Genomic DNA, 18,771 nt, shown 5'->3' on the forward strand with positions numbered 1-18,771 from the left:
TGTACCTATATCTTCTTTATAATTTTTGTGACTTTGTTTTTTTTTTTTCTTTTTTCTTTTTCTTTTTCTCTCTTTATTTTCCTTCTTCTTTTCTTTAACATTGTATTTTTGAAATTCCAAACTCTACTCTAGATTTTTAATTTTTGCTTTTAGGTATTTGTTACCAATTTTGTACCTTTAAGAACCCAATCTTCAGTATCGATTTTTTACTAGGGAGTGAGATTACTGGCTTGACTGCTCTCTCCCTCTTTGGACTCTCCTTTTTTTTCCCACCAGGTCACCTGTGTCTCCCCCCTAAACCTTCTCTACTCTACCCAACTCTGGATTTCTGTGTGTTTCAGATGGTGGAGAACACTTTGGGAATTGATTACTGGCTGGATCTGTCTCTCTCCTTTTCATTGCCTCCTTTTATCCTCCTGGCCACCTCTGTCACCTTCCTCCCTCTTCTCTTCTCTGTATAACTCCGTGAACATCTCTGAGCGGTCCAGTTGTGGAGTGCACATAAGGAAGTGATTACTGGTTAGCCCACTCTCTCCTCTATTGATTCTACCTCATCTCATTCGGGTCACCTCTAACTCCCTCCTCCCTCTTCTCTTCTCCATGTAACGCTGTGAACCTCTCTGGGTGACCCTCACGGTGGAGAATCTTTTCATCTTTAACCTAGATGTTTTATCAATGGTGCTGTATAGAAGGAGAAGTTTTGAGACTACTGTAAAAATAAGACCGATAACTGGAAGCAGGAGGCTTAAGTCCAAACCCTGACTCCAGGGAACATTAATTGACAGGAGCCCATCAAATGCCTCCATACCTACACTGAAACCAAGCACCACACAAGGGCCAACAAGTTCCAGGGCAAGACATACCAAGCAAATTCTCCAGCAACACAGGAACACAGCCCTGAGCTCCAATATACAGGCTGCCCAAAGTCACCCCAAAACCATAGACATCTCATAACTCATTACTGGACACTTAATTGCACTCCAGAGAGAAGAAATCCAGCTCCACCCACCAGAACACCGACACAAGCTTCCCTAACCAGGAAACCTTGACAAGCCACCTGTACAAACCCACACACAGTGAGGAAATGCTGCAATAAAGAGAACTCCACAAACTGCCAGAATACAGAAAGGACACCCCAAACTCAGCAATTTAAACAAGATGAAGAGACAGAGGAATACCCAGCAGATAAAGGAACAGGATAAATGCCCACCAAACCAAACAAAAGAGGAAGAGTTAGGGGATCTACCTGATAAAGAATTCCGAATAATGATAGTGAAATTGATCCAAAATCTTGAAATCAAAATGGAATCACAGATAAATAGCCTGGAGACAAGGATTGAGAAGATGCAAGAAAGGTTTAACAAGGACCTAGAAGAAATAAAAAAGAGTCAATATATAATGAATAATGCAATAAGTGAGATCAAAAACACTCTGGAGGTAACAAATAGTAGAATAACAGAGGCAGAAGATAGGATTAGTGAATTAGAAGATAGAATGGCAGAAATAAATGAATCAGAGAGGATAAAAGAAAAACGAATTAAAAGAAATGAGGACAATCTCAGAGACCTCCAGGACAATATTAAATGCTACAACATTCGGATCATAGGGGTCCCAGAAGAAGACAAAAAGAAAGACCATGAGAAAATACTTGAGGAGATAATAGTTGAAAACTTCCCTAAAATGGGGAAAGAAATAATCACCCAAGTCCAAGAAACCCAGAGAGTCCCAAACAGGATAAACCCAAGGCGAAACACCCCAAGACACATATTAATCAAATTAACAAAGATCAAACACAAAGAACAAACATTAAAAGCAGCAAGGGAAAAACAACAAATAACACACAAGGGAATTCCCATAAGGATAACCACTGATCTTTCAATAGAAACTCTCCAAGCCAGGAGGGAATGGCAAGACATACTTAAAGTGATGAAAGAAAATAACCTACAGCCCAGATTATTGTACCCAGCAAGGATTTCATTCAAATATTAAGGAGAAATCAAAAGCTTTACAGACAAGCAAAAGCTGAGAGAATTCAGCACCACCAAACCAGCTCTCCAACAAATACTAAAGGATATTCTCTAGACAGGAAACACAAAAAGGGTGTATAAATTCGAACCCAAAACATAAAGTAAATGGCAACGGGATCATACTTATCAATAATTACCTTAAACGTAAATGGGTTGAATGCCCCAACCAAAAGACAAAGACTGGCTGAATGGATACAAAAACAAGACCCCTACATATGTTGTCTACAAGAGACCCACCTTAAAACAGGGGACACATACAGACTGAAAGTGAAGGGCTGGAAAAAGATTTTCCATGCAAACAGGGACCAAAAGAAAGCAGGAGTCACAATACTCGTATCAGATAAATTAGACTTTAAAACAAAGGCTATGAAAAGAGACAAAGAAGGTCACTACATAATGATCAAAGGATCAATCCAAGAAGAAGATATAACAATTATAAATATATATGCACCCAACACGGGAGCACCACAGTACGTAAGACAAATGCTAACAAGTATGAAAGGAGAAATTAACAATAACACAATAATAGTGGGAGACTTTAATACCCCACTCACACCTATGGATAGATCAACTAAACAGAAAATTAACAAGGAAACACAAACGTTAAACGATACAATAGACCAGTTAGACCTAATTGATAGCTATAGGACATTTCATCCAAAAAAAAAAAAAAAAGACTGCTCACTATGGCAATTATTGAAGCTGACTTAGGGTGACATAGAGGCTTATTTCCCTTTACCCTTCTGAGTTCTTAGCTGAGGACCTCTGTAAGAAATGACAGAATAGCAGGACAAAATCAAACAGAAGTTTATTAACATAAAAAATAAATAAAATAAAATAAAAAGGAAGCAAATTCTAACACAGATTACAACATAGATAGACCTTGAAAATAGCTAAATGGAATAAGCCCAGTCACAAAAGAACAAATACTGTGTGATTCCACTTGCATGAGCTATCTCAAATAAGCAAATTCATAAAAAAAAAAAAAAAAAAAACTCACAGAATGTAAGCTGCGTTCCTTTACAAGACTATTTTATAATATCTTAAAATTGTTTTGCTGTCTTATGGAGCTTATGCACATGTGGAGTATGGATTTCTGCATATCTGTCATACCACATATCCTCAAAGAATAACAAATAACTAAATGTTAGCAGTAAAAAAAAAAAAAGAAACAGGCATTTTCTTTTCACCTTAATCTTTAACATCCTAGGCCTGTGACCGGCATTCATAACTATCTGATGAGATTAGAAACAGAAAAATGAGAGGGGCTGAGAAGTTCTGAATTCTTATTGTCTAAATGGCTGAAACTCCACTCAACTGTCTCATCAGAAAGGCTGTCTCTTGCCTCTCCTTCCCCAACAAACCAGAGCAAGTCCAGATGCTGCCATCTCATGTTTGGTTGGACAAGAACAGTCGAGAAGAACCCTGGACTGGCCACTGAAGAAGCCCAGGTACTAGCTTCTATCATTTATAATATGCTGGTCAAGTCTAAATCTCCTGTTGGAGGCAGCCTCTTATCAGCCTGTCTACACTGTTGATTGAAAATTATAGATTTGTGGTCTACATCCGGCTTACCAGATTACACAGGCTGGTTTGGGCTATGACCAACGGAATGGAAAAGACCCTTCAGCAAGCTTGTGCTTGCCTCCCTGAGATGGAGACCCACATCCTGATGGCTTGTGATGCGGGAATGAATGGCATCCCAGCGGCTCTGAGGACCCTGGCAGGTGTACTGAGTGCTCTGGCCCTTCCCGATATTAGCCTATATTTTCTTCCTCCTGCTATATTGTATCCTTTGAATTATGACAACCTTAAATAAGTGTGCTTTGTGGAGTCTTATTAGTGCTTCCAAATATAAAATCCTGTGTAATTGCTGGAGTAGTGGAAGTCAAAGAGCAAAGGACCTACTCCAGCCTGAAAGAGACACGACAACTAAATGCCCCTTGTGATTCTGAACCCGACCCTCCTGCTCTACAGGACGTGGTTGGGGAGGACTTGAATGAGGTCTGAGGGTGAAATGGTAGTCACATAGCAACATTAACTTTCTGACTGTATGTGGTGGCTGTATTGTGCTCATGCAGGAGAACACCCTTGGAAAAATTACACACAAACATATTTGAAAGAGATTTCAACAATATTCTCCATATGGTTCAGAAAAGAAAAGTTCTTTGTCCAACACTAGCACTTCTGTTTGAGATTGTTCCAAATCACACAAGCATGTGTGTATACATATGTATATATACAACTATAAAAATAAACAACAAAAGCAACACACACACACAAAAAAAAGAAACCAGGCATTCACAAACCAAAAACATATAATATGATTATTTATATGAAGTTTAAGAACAGACAAAATCAGTATATGTTGGTACAAATCAGAACAATGGGGGCAGGGGTTGGGGTGATGTTACTAGCTGGGAACTGCTGGGGAGCAAAGTGTGCCACCCCACAGTGTCCCCAGCATGTGGATTATTTTGAGTTGAAAACAATCGCGGCCCAAAAGACTCAGGAAGAAACTTTGACCTTCCCCCAGCTGCCTAAAAGAATATTAGATAGGGGACATATTCTAGGAAGGGATCAATCACCCTAGACAACTATATTATGAACTAAGAGGCACCCTAGTGTAGATAGGAGGAACTCAGCAAAATCTGCTTGTTAGAACTTCTCTCTGTGTCCCACTGTCTCTGTACGGCCCAGCAAACATTTATTCACCAGACATCTGCTTTTCCATCTTGCTATGCTTTGCATGTTACCCCCTTGAAGTCACAAACAACTGCTTCCAACATCCTCTTTTGTCTTTAGCTGAAGATGGTATTTAAAATGAGGGCTTCAGGCATTTTGAAGAGTTACCCTGTTTTTCTGGGTCTCTCCCATGTAAACATGTTATTAAACTTTTGTGTGATTTTCACCTGTTAAAAAAAAAAAAACAAAAAAACAAAGGCTGTGAAAAGAGACAAAGAAGGTCACTACATAATGATCAAAGGATCAATCCAAGAAGAAGATATAACAATTACAAATATATATGCACCCAACACGGGAGCACTGCAATATGTAAGACAAATACTAACAAGTATGAAAGGAGAAATTAACAATAACACAACAATAGTGGGAGACTTTAATACCCCACTCACACCTATGGATAGATCAACTAAACAGAAAATTAACAAGAAAACACAAATGTTAAACGATACAATAGACCAGTTAGACCTAATTGATATCTATAGGACATTTCATCCCCAAACAATGAACTTCACCTTTTTCTCAAGCGCATATGGAACCTTCTCCAAGATAGATCACATCCTGGGCCATAAAGCTAGCCTTGGTAAATTCAGAAAAATTGAAATCATTCCAAGTATCTTTTCTGACCACAATGCAGTAAGATTAGATCTCAATTACAGGATAAAAACTATTAAAAATTCCAACATATGGAGGCTAAACAACACGCTGCTGAATAACGAACAAATCACAGAAGAAATCAAAAAAGAAATCAAAATTTGCATAGAAACGAATGAAAATGAAAACACGACAACTTAAAACCTGTGGGACACTGTAAAAACAGTCCTAAGGGGAAAGTTCATAGCAATACAGGCATACCTCAAGAAACAAGAAAAAAGTCAAATAAATAACCTAACTCTACACCTAAAGCAACTAGAAAAGGAAGAAATGAAGAACCCCAGGGTTAGTAGAAGGAAAGAAATCTTAAAAATTAGGGCAGAAATAAATGCAAAAGAAACAAAAGAGACCATAGCAAAAATCAACAAAGCCAAAAGCTTGTTCTTTGAAAGGATAAATAAAATTGACAAACCATTAGCCAGACTCATCAAGAAACAAAGGGAGAAAAATCAAATCAATAAAAATAGAAATGAAAATGGAGAGATCACAACAGACAACACAGAAATACAAAGGATCATAAGAGACTACTATCAGCAATTATATAGCAATAAAATGGACAACGTGGAAGAAATGGACAAATTCTTAGAAAAGTACAACTTTCCACAACTGGACCAGGAAGAAATAGAAAATCTTAACAGACCCATCACAAACACGGAAATTGAAACTGTAATCAGAAATCTTCCAGCAAAAGCCCAGGTCCAGATGACTTCACAGCTGAATTCTACCAAAATTTAGAGAAGAGCTAACACCTATCCTACTCAAACTATTCCGGAAAATTGCAGAGGAAGGTAAACTTCCAAACTCATTCTATGAGGCCACCATCACCCTAATCCCAAACCCTGACAAAGATGCCACAAAAAAAGAAAACTACAGGCCAATATCACTGATGAACATAGATGCAGAAATCCTTAACAAAATTCTAGCAATCAGAATCCAACAACACATTAAAAAGATCATAAACCATGACCAAGTGGGCTTTATCCCAGGGATGCAAGGATTCTTCAATATCTGCAAATCAATCAATGTAATACACCACATTAACAAATTGAAAAATAAAAATCATATGATTATCTAAATAGATGCAGAGAAAGCCTTTGACAAAATTCAACATCCATTTATGATAAAAACTCTCCAGAGAGCAGGAATAGAAGGAACATACCTCAACATAATAAAAACTATATATGACAAACCCACAGCAAACATTATCCTCAATGGTGAAAAATTGAAAGCATTTTCCCTAAAGTCAGGAAAAAGACAAGGGTGCCCACTTTCACCACTACTATTCAACAACTCAAGTTTTGGAAGTTTTGGCCACAGCAACCAGAGCAGAAAAAGAAATAAAAGGAATCCAAATTGGAAAAGAAAAAGTAAAACTCTCACTGTTTGCAGATGACATGATCCTCTACATAGAAAACCCTAAAGACTCCACCAGAAAATTACTAGAACTAATCAATGAATATAGTAAAGTTGCAGGATATAAAATCAACACACAGAAATCCCTTGCATTCCTATACACTAATAATGAGAAAATAGAGAAATTAAGGAAACAATTCCATTCACCATTGCAACGAAAAGAATAAAATACTTAGGAATATATCTACCTAAAGAAACAAAAGACCTATATATAGAAAACTATAAAACACTGGTGAAAGAAATCAAAGAGGACACTAATAGATGGAGAAACATACCATGTTCATGGATTGGAAGAATCAATATAGTGAAAATGAGTATACTACCCAAAGCAATCTATAGATTCAATGCAATCCCTATCAAGCTACCAACAGTATTCTTCACAGAGCTAGAACAAATAATTTCACAATTTGTATGGAAATACAAAAAACCTCGAATAGCCAAAGCAGTCTTGAGAAAGAAGAATGGAACTGGAGGAATCAACCTACCTGACTTCAGGCTCTACTACAAAGCCACAGTCATCAAGACAGTATGGTACTGGCACAAAGACAGAAATATAGATCAATGGAACAAAATAGAAAGCCCAGAGATAAATCCATGCACATATGGACACCTTATCTTTGACAAAGGAGGCAAGAATATACAATGGATTAAAGACAATCTCTTTAACAAGTGGTGCTGGGAAAACTGGTCAACCACTTGTAAAAGAATGAAACTAGAACACTTACTAACACCATAAACAAAAATAAACTCAAAATGGATTAAAGATCTAAACCTAAGACCAGAAATTATAAAACTCCTAGAGGAGAACATAGGCAAAACACTCTCCGACATACGTCACAGCAGGATCCTCTATGAACCACCTCCCAGAATATTGGAAATAAAAGCAAAAATAAACAAATGGGACCTAATTAAACTTAAAAGCTTCTGCACAACAAAGGAAACTATTAGCAAGGTGAAAAGACAGCCTTCAGAATGAGAGAAAATAATAGCAAATGAAGCAACAGACATACAACTAATCTCAAAAATATACAAGCAACTCCTACAGCTCAACTCCAGAAAAATAAATGACCCAATCAAAAAACAGGCCAAAGAACTAAATAGACATTTCTCCAAAGAAGACATAACAGATGGCTAACAAACACATGAAAAGATGCTCAACATCACTCATTATCAGAGAAATGCAAATCAAAACCACTATGAGGTACCATTTCACGCCAGTCAGAATGGCTGCGACACAAAAGTCTAAAGCAATAAATGCTGGAGAAGGTGTGGAGAAAAGGGAACCCTCTTACACTGTTGGTGGGAATGCAAACTAGTACAGCCATTATGGAGAACAGTGTGGAGATTCCTCAAAAAACCAGAAATAGAACTGCCTTATGATCCAGCAATCCCACTGCTGGGCATACACACTGAGGAAACCAGAAGGGAAAGAGACACGTGTACCCCAATGTTCATTGCAGCACTGCTTATAATAGCCAGGGCATGGAAGCAACCTAGATGTCCATCAGCAGATGAATGGATAAGAAGGCGGTGGTACATATACACAATGGAGTATTACTCAGCCATTGAGAAGAATACATTTGAATCAGTTCTAATGAGGTGGATGAAACTGGAGCCTATTATACAGAGTGAAGTAAGCCAGAAAGAAAAACACCAATACAGTATACTAACGCATATATATGGAATTTAGAAAGATGATAACAATAACCCTGTATACGAGACGGCAAAAGAGACACTGATGTATAGAACAGTCTTTTGGACTCTGTGGGAGAGGGAGAGGGTGGGATGATTTGGGAGAATGGCATTGAAATATGTATAATATCATATATGAAACGAGTCGCCAGTCCAGGTTCGATGCACGATACTGGATGCTTGGGGCTGATGCACTGGGACGACCCAGAGGGATGGTATGGGGAGGGAAGAGAGAGGAGGGTTCAGGATGGGGAACACATGTATACCTGTGGCAGATTCATTTTGATATATGGCAAAACCAATACAATATTGTAAAGTTAAATAAAATTTTTAAAAAAGTTAAAAAAAAAAAAAAAACTTACACCAAAAAAAAAAAAAGAATACTGGAGTGGGTTGCTATTTCCTTTTCCAGGGGATCTTCCTGATCCAAGGATAGAGCCCACCTCTCCTGCATTGACTGGTGGATTCTTTACCACTGAGCTACCTGGGAAGCCCCACAGGGCTCTCATATGATACAGCGGTCCTACTTCTGGGTGTATATTGTGAAGGAAATGAAATTAGTATCTCAGACAGATGTGGGCACTTCTATGTTCATTGCAGCATTATTCACCACAGCTAAAATGTGAAAACAGCCTAAGTGTTCACTGACGAATGCATAAGGAAGATATGTGTGTGCATACACATACATGTATGTGTGTGTGTGTGTGTGTGTGTGTGTGTATATATATATATATATATATATATATATATATATATATATATAATATTCAGCTGTGAGAAAGAAGAAAATCTTGCCATCTTGCCATTTGCCATTCATAACAGCATAGATGGACCTGAGGGACATTCAGTTCAGTTCAGTTCAGTTGCTTAGTCATGTCTGACTTTTTGTGATCCCATGGACTGCAGCACACCAGGCTTCCCTGTCCATCACCAACACCTGGAGTTTACTCAAACTTATGTCCATTGTGTTGGTGATGCCATCCAACCATCTCATCCTCTGTCATCCCCTTCTCCTCCTGCCTTCAATCTTTCACAGCATTAGGGTCTTTTCAAAAGAGTTAGTTCTTTGCATCAGGTGGCCAAAATATTGGAGTTTCAGCTTCAGCATCAGTCCTTCCAACGAATATTCAGGACTGATTTCCTTTAGGGTGGACTGGTTGAATCTCCTTGCAGTCCAAGGGACTCTCAAGAGTCTTCTCCAACACCACAGTTCAACAGCATCAATTCTTCGGCACTCAGCTTTCTTTATAGTCTAACTCTCATATCCACACATTAGCACTGGAAAAACCACAGCTTTGACTAGATGGACCTTTGTTGGCAAAGCAATGTCTCTGCGTTTAAATAAGCTGTCTATATTGGTCATAACTTTTCTCCCAAGGAGCAAGTGTCCTTTAATTTCATGGCTGCAATCACCATCTTCAGATTTTGGAGCCCCCCAAAATAAAGTCTGTCACTGTTTTCACTGTTTCCCCATCTATTTGCCATTAAGTAATGGGACTAGATGCCATGATCTTAGTTTTCTGAATGTTGAGTTTTAAGCCAACTTTTTCACTCTCCTCTTTCACTTTCATCCAGAGGCTCTTTAGTTCCTCTTCACTTTCTGTCATAGGGTGTCATCTCCATATCTGAGGTTATTGATATTTCTCCTGGAAATCTTGATTCCAGCTTTTGCTTCATCCATGATGTATTCTGCATATAAGTTAAACAAGCAGGGTGACAATATATAGCCTTGATGTACTCCTTTCCTGATTTGGAACCCGTCTGTTGTTCCACACCTGGTTCTAACTGTTGCTTCCTGACCTGTATACAGATTTCTCAGGAGGCAGGTCAGGTGGTCTGGTATTCCCATCTCTTTCAGAAATTTCCACTGTTTGTTGTGATCCACACAGGCAAAGGCTTTGGCATAGTCAATAAAGCAGAAATGGATGTTTTTCTGGACTCTCTTGCTTTTTTGATGATCCAGTGAATGTTGGCCATTTGATCTCTGGTTCCTCTGCTTTTTCTAAAACCAGCTTGAACATCTGGAGGTTCACAGTTCACATATTGCTGAAGCCTGGCTTGGAGAATTTTGAGCATTACTTTGCTAGTGTGTGATATGAGTGCAATTGTGTGGTAGTTTGAGAATTCTTTGGCATTGCCTTTCTTTGGGATTAGAATGAAAACTGATCTTTTCCAGTCTTGCGGCCACTGCTGAGTCTTCCAAATTTGCTTTCATATTGGGTGTAGCACTTTCAGAACATCATCTTTTAGGATTTGAAATAGCTCAAATGGAATTCCATCACCTCCACTAGCTTTGTTTGTAGTGATGCTTCCTAAGGCCCACTTGACTTCACATTCTAGGATGTCTGGCTCTAGGTGAGTGATCACACCATCATGACCATCTGGGTCTTGAAGATCTTTTTTGTATAGTTCTTCTGCGTATTCTTGCCACCTCTTCTTAATATCTTCTGCTTCTGTTAAGTCCATACCATTTCTGTCCTTTATTATGCCCATCTTTGGTATCTCTAATTTTCTTGGAGGGATCTCTAGCCTTTCCCATTCTATTGTTTCCCTCTATTTCTTTGTATTGTTCACCGAAGAAGGCTTTGTTTTCTATCCTTGCTATTCTTTGGAATTCTGCATTCAAATGGGTATATCTTTCCTTTTCTCCTTTGCCTTTAGCGTCTCTTCTTTTTTCAGCTATTTGTAAGGCCTCCTCAGACAACCATTTTCCCTTTTTGCATTTGTGAAATAAGCCAGACAGAGAAAAGCAAATACTAGTTGTCAGGGAAATCCAAATTAAAACTGCAATGAGATACTAATCACCTCCACTAGAATGGCCCAAATTAAAAAAGACTGACAGTACCAAATGTTTTTGAAAATGTAGAACAAATCTCCTGCACTGTTGATGGGAACCTGAAATGCTAGATTCAGTCTTGAAAACTCTTTAGCAGTGTCTTGTAAAAATAAACGCACATCAACTTTATGACACAGTAATTCCACTCCTAAGAATTTATCTAAGAGAAATGAAAACTGCGGTCACCAAAAGGTGGATTCAAGAATGTTTATTCAAAAACTCTACAGAAAGCAGGAATAGAAGGAACATACCTCAACAGAATAAAAGCTATATATGACAAACCCACAGCAAACATTATCTTCAATGGTGAAAAATTGAAAGCATTTTCCCTAAAGTCAGGAACAAGACAAGGGTGCCCACTTTCACCACTACTATTCAACAACTCAAGTTTTGGAAGTTTTGGCCACAGCAATCAGAGCAGAAAAAGAAATAAAAGGAATCTAAATTGGAAAAGAAGAAGTAAAACTCTCACTGTTTGCAGATGACATGATCCTCTACATAGAAAACCCTAAAGACTCCACCAGAAAATTACTAGAACTAATCAATGAATATAGTAAAGTTGCAGGATGTAAAATCAACACACAGAAATCCCTTGCATTCCTATACACTAATAATGAGAAAATAGAGAAATTAAGGAAACAATTCCATTCACCATTGCAACGAAAAGAATAAAATACTTAGGAATATATCTACCTAAAGAAACAAAAGACCTATATATAGAAAACTATAAAACACTGGTGACAGAAATCAAGGAGGACACCAATAGATGGAGAAATATACCGTGTTCATGGATCAGAGGAATCAACATAATGAAAATGAGTATACTACCCAAAGCAATCTATAGATTCAATGCAATCCCTATCAAGCTACCAATAGTATTTTTCACAGAGCTAGAACAAATAATTTCACAATTTGTATGGAAATACAAAAAACCTCGAATAGCCAAAGCAGTCTTGAGAAAGAAGAATGGAACTGGAGGAATCAACCTGCCTGACTTCAGGCTCTACTACAAAGCCACAGTCATCAAGACAGTATGGTACTGGCACAAAGACAGAAATATAGATCAATGGAACAAAATAGAAAGCCCAGAGATAAATCCACGCACCTATGGACACCTTATCTTTGACAGAGGAGGCAAGAATATACAATGGATTAAAGACAATCTCTTTAACAAGTGGTGCTGGGAAAACTGGTCAACCACTTGTAAAAGAATGAAACTAGAACACTTACTAACACCATAAACAAAAATAAACTCAAAATGGATTAAAGATCTAAATGTAAGACCAGAAACTATAAAACTCAAAGGTATTATGTGGAGTGAAAGTAGCAAGACAAGAGTCCAAACCACATGATTCCATAAAAGAACAGACAAAACTCATCCATGGGAAGAAATAAACTGTGAAGAAATTAGTATAGTGGTTGCCCATGGTGGGTGGAGATTTATTGGAAGAGGAATACTGGAACTTTCTGCGCTGATGGGAATATTATATATTATATTTGAGGTATTGGTTACATGAATATATATACATGTAAGTATATACATATTTATCAAGTTTTATATTTAATACCTGTGCATATTACTGTGTATAAATTTTGCCTAAAAATGAAAAAATTCTGCAAATAATTACTGAACTCTTGTTATTTTGCTTCTGCAGTGTTATAGGGTGAAAGTGAAAGAAAGTGAAAGTGAAATCGCTCAGTCGTGTCCGACTCTTTGCGACCCCATAGACTGTAGCCTACCAGGCTCCTCTGTCCTTGGGATTTTCCAGGCAATAGTACTGGAGTGGATTGCCATTTCCTTCTCCAGGGGATCTTCACAACTCAGGGCTCGAACCCAGGTCTCCCGCATTGTAGACAGACGCTTTACCATCTGAGCCACCAGGGAAGACTAGAAATTATGAAACCACTTTTTCTGTATGCTGCATGTACGCAAATGGGCAAATATATTGAACATAAATGGAAGATATTTCTCATGGTTAAAGGCATTATGAATATATAGAAGAAGAAGACTAAAGTGAACCTTATATTTTTGGGTTGGAATTGTGGGGAGGAGAGGAGAGAAATGGGGCAAGTGAAAGAAATGAGTATAAAGGGTATATGGAAATTCTTGCAACTTTAACTATAAGATTATGTCAAAATATAATGCTAAAAAAGCTGTGGAGAGCAGTAAGATGTAATGGAGACATGTCCAGAGAGAGAGTTTAGGCAAAACAAGAGGAAGAAAAATAAGAAAGGATGTCCTTTATCATTCTCTTCCATAGTCCTCCAAGTCCTCCAGGGGAAGGTGGAATTAAAGGGTCACAGTACAGTTCAGTTGAAGGATCACATCGTCCCACTCAATAATAAGAGCGACAGGAACAGGGGATCTCAACATTGGTTGTACCCTGGTAATCCTGGGGTCCTTAAAAAAATGTTGCCTGGGTTCTACTTCCAGAGATCTGATTTAATCAGCCTAGTGTGTGGCCTAGCCATTGAGATTTTGAAAGCTCCCCTAATGTGCAGCCAAGAGTGGGGATCACTGTCTTTGAGGGAAACCTAGGGCTTCCCTTGTGGCTCAGGTGGTAAAGAATCCGCCTGCAATGCAGGAGACCTGGGTTCAATCCCAGGGTTGGGAAGATCCTCTGGAGAAGGGAAAGGCTACCCATACCAGTATTCTGGCCTGGAGAATACCATGGACTGTATAGTCCATGGGGTCGCAAAGAGTCAGACACGACATGACTTTCACACACAGGATAACTTTGGTTATCTATTTTACACATGGTAGTGTATATGAGTCAGTCTTACTCTCCCAGTTTGTCCCATCCTCTTCTTCCCAAACTGTGTTCACATGTTTATTCTCTACATCCGTGTCTCTATTCCTGCCCTGGAAATACGTGCATCTGTACCATTTTCTAGATTCCACATATATGCATTAATATTTGGTATTTGTTTTTCTCTTTTTGACTTACTTTTCTCTGCAAGACAGACTCTAGGGCCACCCACATCTCTATGAATGACCCAGTCTCATTCCTTTTCATGGCTGAATAAGAGTCTATTGTATACCTGTGCCACATCTTTATCTGTTTATCTGTTGTTGGACATTTAGATTGTTTCCATGCTTTGGCTTGTCGGGGTCTAGCCTCAGTAGGATCTAGGGGTACCCTAAGGATGATGGCATAGGCGATTAGGGATAGATAAAAGAGAAGAGAAAGAGGCTTGATCTTCTTTGGTTTACACAGAAAGTCAATAAAGCTGTGTTCCAAGGAGTCATCCTGAAAGAAGAACAGAGAGAGAAAAGGAGAGAAAAGGAAAAAAGAATGACATGGGGAGACCAAGCTTTGGTGACTGAGGCCCATAACTTTATTTTCAAAAGGAACTTTTATACCTTGACTTGTACATAGAGGGAAATGAAAGACGCAAAGTCATACAGAGTCAGCCCAAACATTACATCTGTTTTGTCTTTATCAAAACCAGGATTTTTTTGCATATATTTCCCATAAACAATGTTGTGTACATTATCTTCTGGCCTTGGAGGCCTGTGGACATTTTATGACACTTTTTTGATAAAGGCTGCTCAACCAAAAAACTTACTTTTCTTTAAAGTGTGTTTTTTTTTTTTTTTTTTTCTCTCTCTCTCTCTCTCAGCCTCAGAAAGTACTAAACAGAGTTACGTTCTCATGGAGCAAAAGTGCAGTGGGTCACAACAACAACAACAACAAAAACAATTAGCTCAAAGGTCTGATGTGGTTAATTCCAAGGCTGCTACTTGTTTTTCTTACATTTCAATTATGTTAACCAATGCACTCTCAGGTGCACAATGGATAAGAGATATGGGAACTTGGCAGCAAGCATTGGCCCAGTAATGAAGCCCTTTACCAGTACTATCTATTTTAATAATTTTTTATCCCTTAAAGGACTCTATGTTCATTAGGACTTTTAGAATGTTTTGGCTTCCTGTGTCTTTCAAGGTTGGGGAGTTGTGAACAATCATGTGTGTTAATTGCAAGAGTTTGAATTGAAACACTCTTATCATACCCAGGAGACTTATTAACTAAAGCCCTAAGTTGACCTTTTCCGGAGAAAGGTGGTCGGGGATAGCCCCCTGTTAATGTCAGAAGAGTTGGTGAAAGGCACAAAATAGTAAGAGAGACAGATTCTGGTTTTGGGGTAGATGCTCGAGCAGATCCAGGGAATCTCTCGAGCCATGATCCGCCTTGCTCATCATGGCTCTTCCACATGACCTTGTCATGGGTGGGATCTCCCGTGGTGGCTCCCGGCATGTCCCCCTTTTTAATTTTTAAGACAGCCAGATGTAATTCAGTTTCGAGCTTTTGAGTGTTCTGTTGAAGAGTTCTAACAATACAAGGAAGAATAATTATGAGAAGTAGAAGTAGAGCGGCCACAGCAGCATAGCTAAAAATAGTAGGCAGAATGTTTTCTTTTTTTTGAAATAAAGTTAGAAAGTGTATGGAAAAAGTCATTTGCTGGTGCCGGGAGCCACCATGGGAGATCTCACTCATGACAAGGTCATGTGGAAGAGCCATGACGAGCAAGGCGGATCATGTCTTGAGAGATTCTCTGGATCTGTTTAAGCATCTACCCCAAAACCAGAATCTGTCTGTCTTATTATTTTGTGCCTTTCCCCAACTTTTTTGACATTAACAGGGGGTTATCTCCGACCACCTTTTTCTGGAAAAGGTCAACTTAGGGCTTTGGTTAATAAGTCTCCTGGGCTAGTTCTTGCCTGGAGAACTCCATGGACAGGGGAGCCTGGCGGTCTACAGTCCATGGGATTGCAAACAGTTGGTCATGACTGAGCGACTGACACCACTTTCTGTCAAGAGAAACCTAGGCAATCAATGCCATTCTACTTGCCTATGCCATGTGTAGAGCTTTCATTGTTTTATTCTACTGTGGATGGGCCTATTGATGTAGAGAGACTTGGAGTTATATTTTATAGAAGAAATTGGAGTGGGTTTCTGAAGGCTGTATGAACAATCAAAGGCATAGCCACACAGGGCCCATTTCGTGCCCGCTCTCAACACAGATCTGGCGTCCTGGGATATGCCTTGTGGTCCACCCTTACCTTGAAGCTGCTCTTTGCCCAAAGCAGAATGGTGTCCACAGCCCTCCTCAGCTTGGCATTCCCTGAGATCAGAATGACTGCATGTCCTGAGGGACAGGCTGCCATTATCCCTATGCAGACCATCACCCCGACCTTGCTGTGCCACAGCATCAGCAACGGTATCGAGAATAAGGCAGCACAGAGTGACAGCACATACAGGCAGAAGAAAGAGACAAGAGACCTGAGCGCCCGTGTGTGAGCCTCCAGGCTGGGGTCCCCAGAGCCTCTGGTTTTGGCCCTCATCATCCTCATATGCCTCCCCAGGGAGAACACCAGCATCCCAGAGGAAACCAGGAAAAGCAAGAAAGAAGGGATGGATGCCAGGCTGCAGAAGAGGAAGGAATGAAAGAAACTGAGTTTTGCAATGTTCAAATTGAGTTCAGTACTGTTATTCATGAGTAGCCTAGTTACAGCTGATAAATGAGATCCACTAAAAAAGTCCCATAAGCAGAGAAGAGTGCAGACACAGGAGAGAACCATAGCACCCAGAAGCATCTGGGGGATCTTTCTGGAGATCCAGCTTGCTGCATGGAGCAGGAAGGCGTGAGAGAAACGGACAATCTTGGAGCAGTAGAGGAGACTAAGGCACATGGTGAGCCAGAGTCCGGCTTGGTGGACGATCATCCAGAGTACGATGATGGTCTGGTAGCTGAAGCTCAGCGGGTCTTTCATCCGCTGGAAATGAGTAAGCTGGATGGCCTTCAGAAAGAGCAGCCCGTGTAGGACAAGCCGGGTGAGGCTGAGACTCAATAGGACAAGATCACAGTGGCTCAGTGGCTGCCTCCTCACCAGGTCCCGGAAATTGACCAAGAAAATGAAGGCGTTGAGTAGGATCCCTACTGCAAACTCCAGGACTGAAAAGAACAGAAATGCATTCCTGACTTCAGAGGGCACAGATACGATGTGAGTCAGAGTCACCATGATGCCTCTTCTGACTTGGCTAATCTAAGACTCATGTACTGCCCAGGAGAGAAAGTATATTTGTGTGCTAAGTCAGGACCTTCCTTTACAAGGCATCAGCTCTTGGTCCAGAGTTATCCCAAGGTGAGTGCATCAAAAGTTCAGACAGTAAACTTAGAGGGACAGTGCTTCTTTAGAATATCCCTTGGATACACACAGATGCTCATCGTGAGAGCAGAAGAATGATGGGTCTGTCTCTTGGTTGACGCAGAAGCTTTGAATAAACCCAGGTATTCTGTAACAACAGCCTTCCCAGAGGGCCAGGGCATGACATCAGGGATGCAAACAGGATAGGATCTTGACTTTCCAAGCCCAGTTTTGCATGCCCATCTGGGCGCCCATGAGTGGTGAAGAGAGTAGAATTTGTTTATGGGTTTTCAGTAAACTGACAGCAGGCAAAGCATATAGTCTCCGTGAACTGAGGTTTGAAACAGTGCCTCTTTCCATTTGCATACCTTCCATCACCCCGAGGGTGACTCTGAATCACAGACTATGTTTTTAATATGGACAAGGGCAGGCATGGTTCCTCTGCCGTTTGACTAGTATGACTGCTGTTGGCAAAGACTTCATTCAGCCATCATCATTATGCCAGGTGCCACGCTTGGCAAGAGGACCGTTGACATGAACAAGGCAGCATCTTACTATGAAGGGAGGGGGAACGGGGAGTATCTGGCCTGGATCATTGCAGAAGTCTTGCAACTGCTCTCTCTGCTTCCCACCCCTACTCCCACACCACACTTTCTACAAAGCAGCAGTCGTGATCCTGTTAGCATGTAACTAAGATCATGTCATTGCTCTGTTCAAACCTTTAGGGCCCCCATCCTCCTCATCATTTCAGCTGAGTTTTCACAGTGACCTAGCGGTCCTGGGTATATAATCAGGACCTCCTTCCCTTCTCAGATGTCCTCATCTGAAGGCTGCTCACTGTTGACAGTGTGGGCTCTGGAACCAAGCTCTTTCAGGTTAAGGCCCAGCTCTGCTTCATCCTCTCTGTGCAAACTTGGCAAATGACTGAACCCTCTTAATTCATCTTATATGAAATGGAGATGACAATCAAAATAACACCTATCTCAGAGGGGTTACCTGAATTGATGCATGGAACATGATTGAGATTGTGCTTAGTGGCAACCCACTCCAGTATTCTTGCCTGGAGAATCCCATGGGCAGAGGAGGTTGGTGGGCTACAGTCCATGGGGTCACAAAGAGTCAGACATGACTGAGTGACTAACACTTGGCCCATGAAGTCCAGTCAATCAGTGCTAGTTATAGAGCCATCATCAGATCAGATCAGATCAGTCGCTCAGTCGTGTCCGACTCTTTGCGACCCCATGAATCGCAGCACG

The 18,771-nt window shown here is 40.1% G+C and overlaps 1 protein-coding gene across 1 annotated transcript; it reads right to left on the reverse strand.

Moving 5' to 3' along the window:
• Positions 1-16,307: 16,307 nt before the first annotated feature.
• TAS2R38 (taste 2 receptor member 38) lies at positions 16,308-17,511 on the reverse strand. The gene has a single exon (XM_002687080.3). The coding sequence runs from the start codon at positions 17,387-17,389 to the stop codon at positions 16,382-16,384; it is 1,008 nt and encodes a 335-aa protein (XP_002687126.1). The 5' UTR covers positions 17,390-17,511; the 3' UTR covers positions 16,308-16,381.
• Positions 17,512-18,771: the final 1,260 nt, after the last annotated feature.

Source organism: Bos taurus, chromosome 4 (genome assembly GCF_002263795.3).
Source record: "Bos taurus isolate L1 Dominette 01449 registration number 42190680 breed Hereford chromosome 4, ARS-UCD2.0, whole genome shotgun sequence".
In the NCBI taxonomy this organism is placed as follows: domain Eukaryota; kingdom Metazoa; phylum Chordata; class Mammalia; order Artiodactyla; family Bovidae; genus Bos; species Bos taurus.

What these genes read in the sequence shown, in the direction of transcription:
- TAS2R38 (XM_002687080.3), bottom strand. Translation starts at nt 17,389, where the DNA reads ATGGTGACTCTGACTCACATCGTATCTGTGCCCTCTGAAGTCAGGAAT.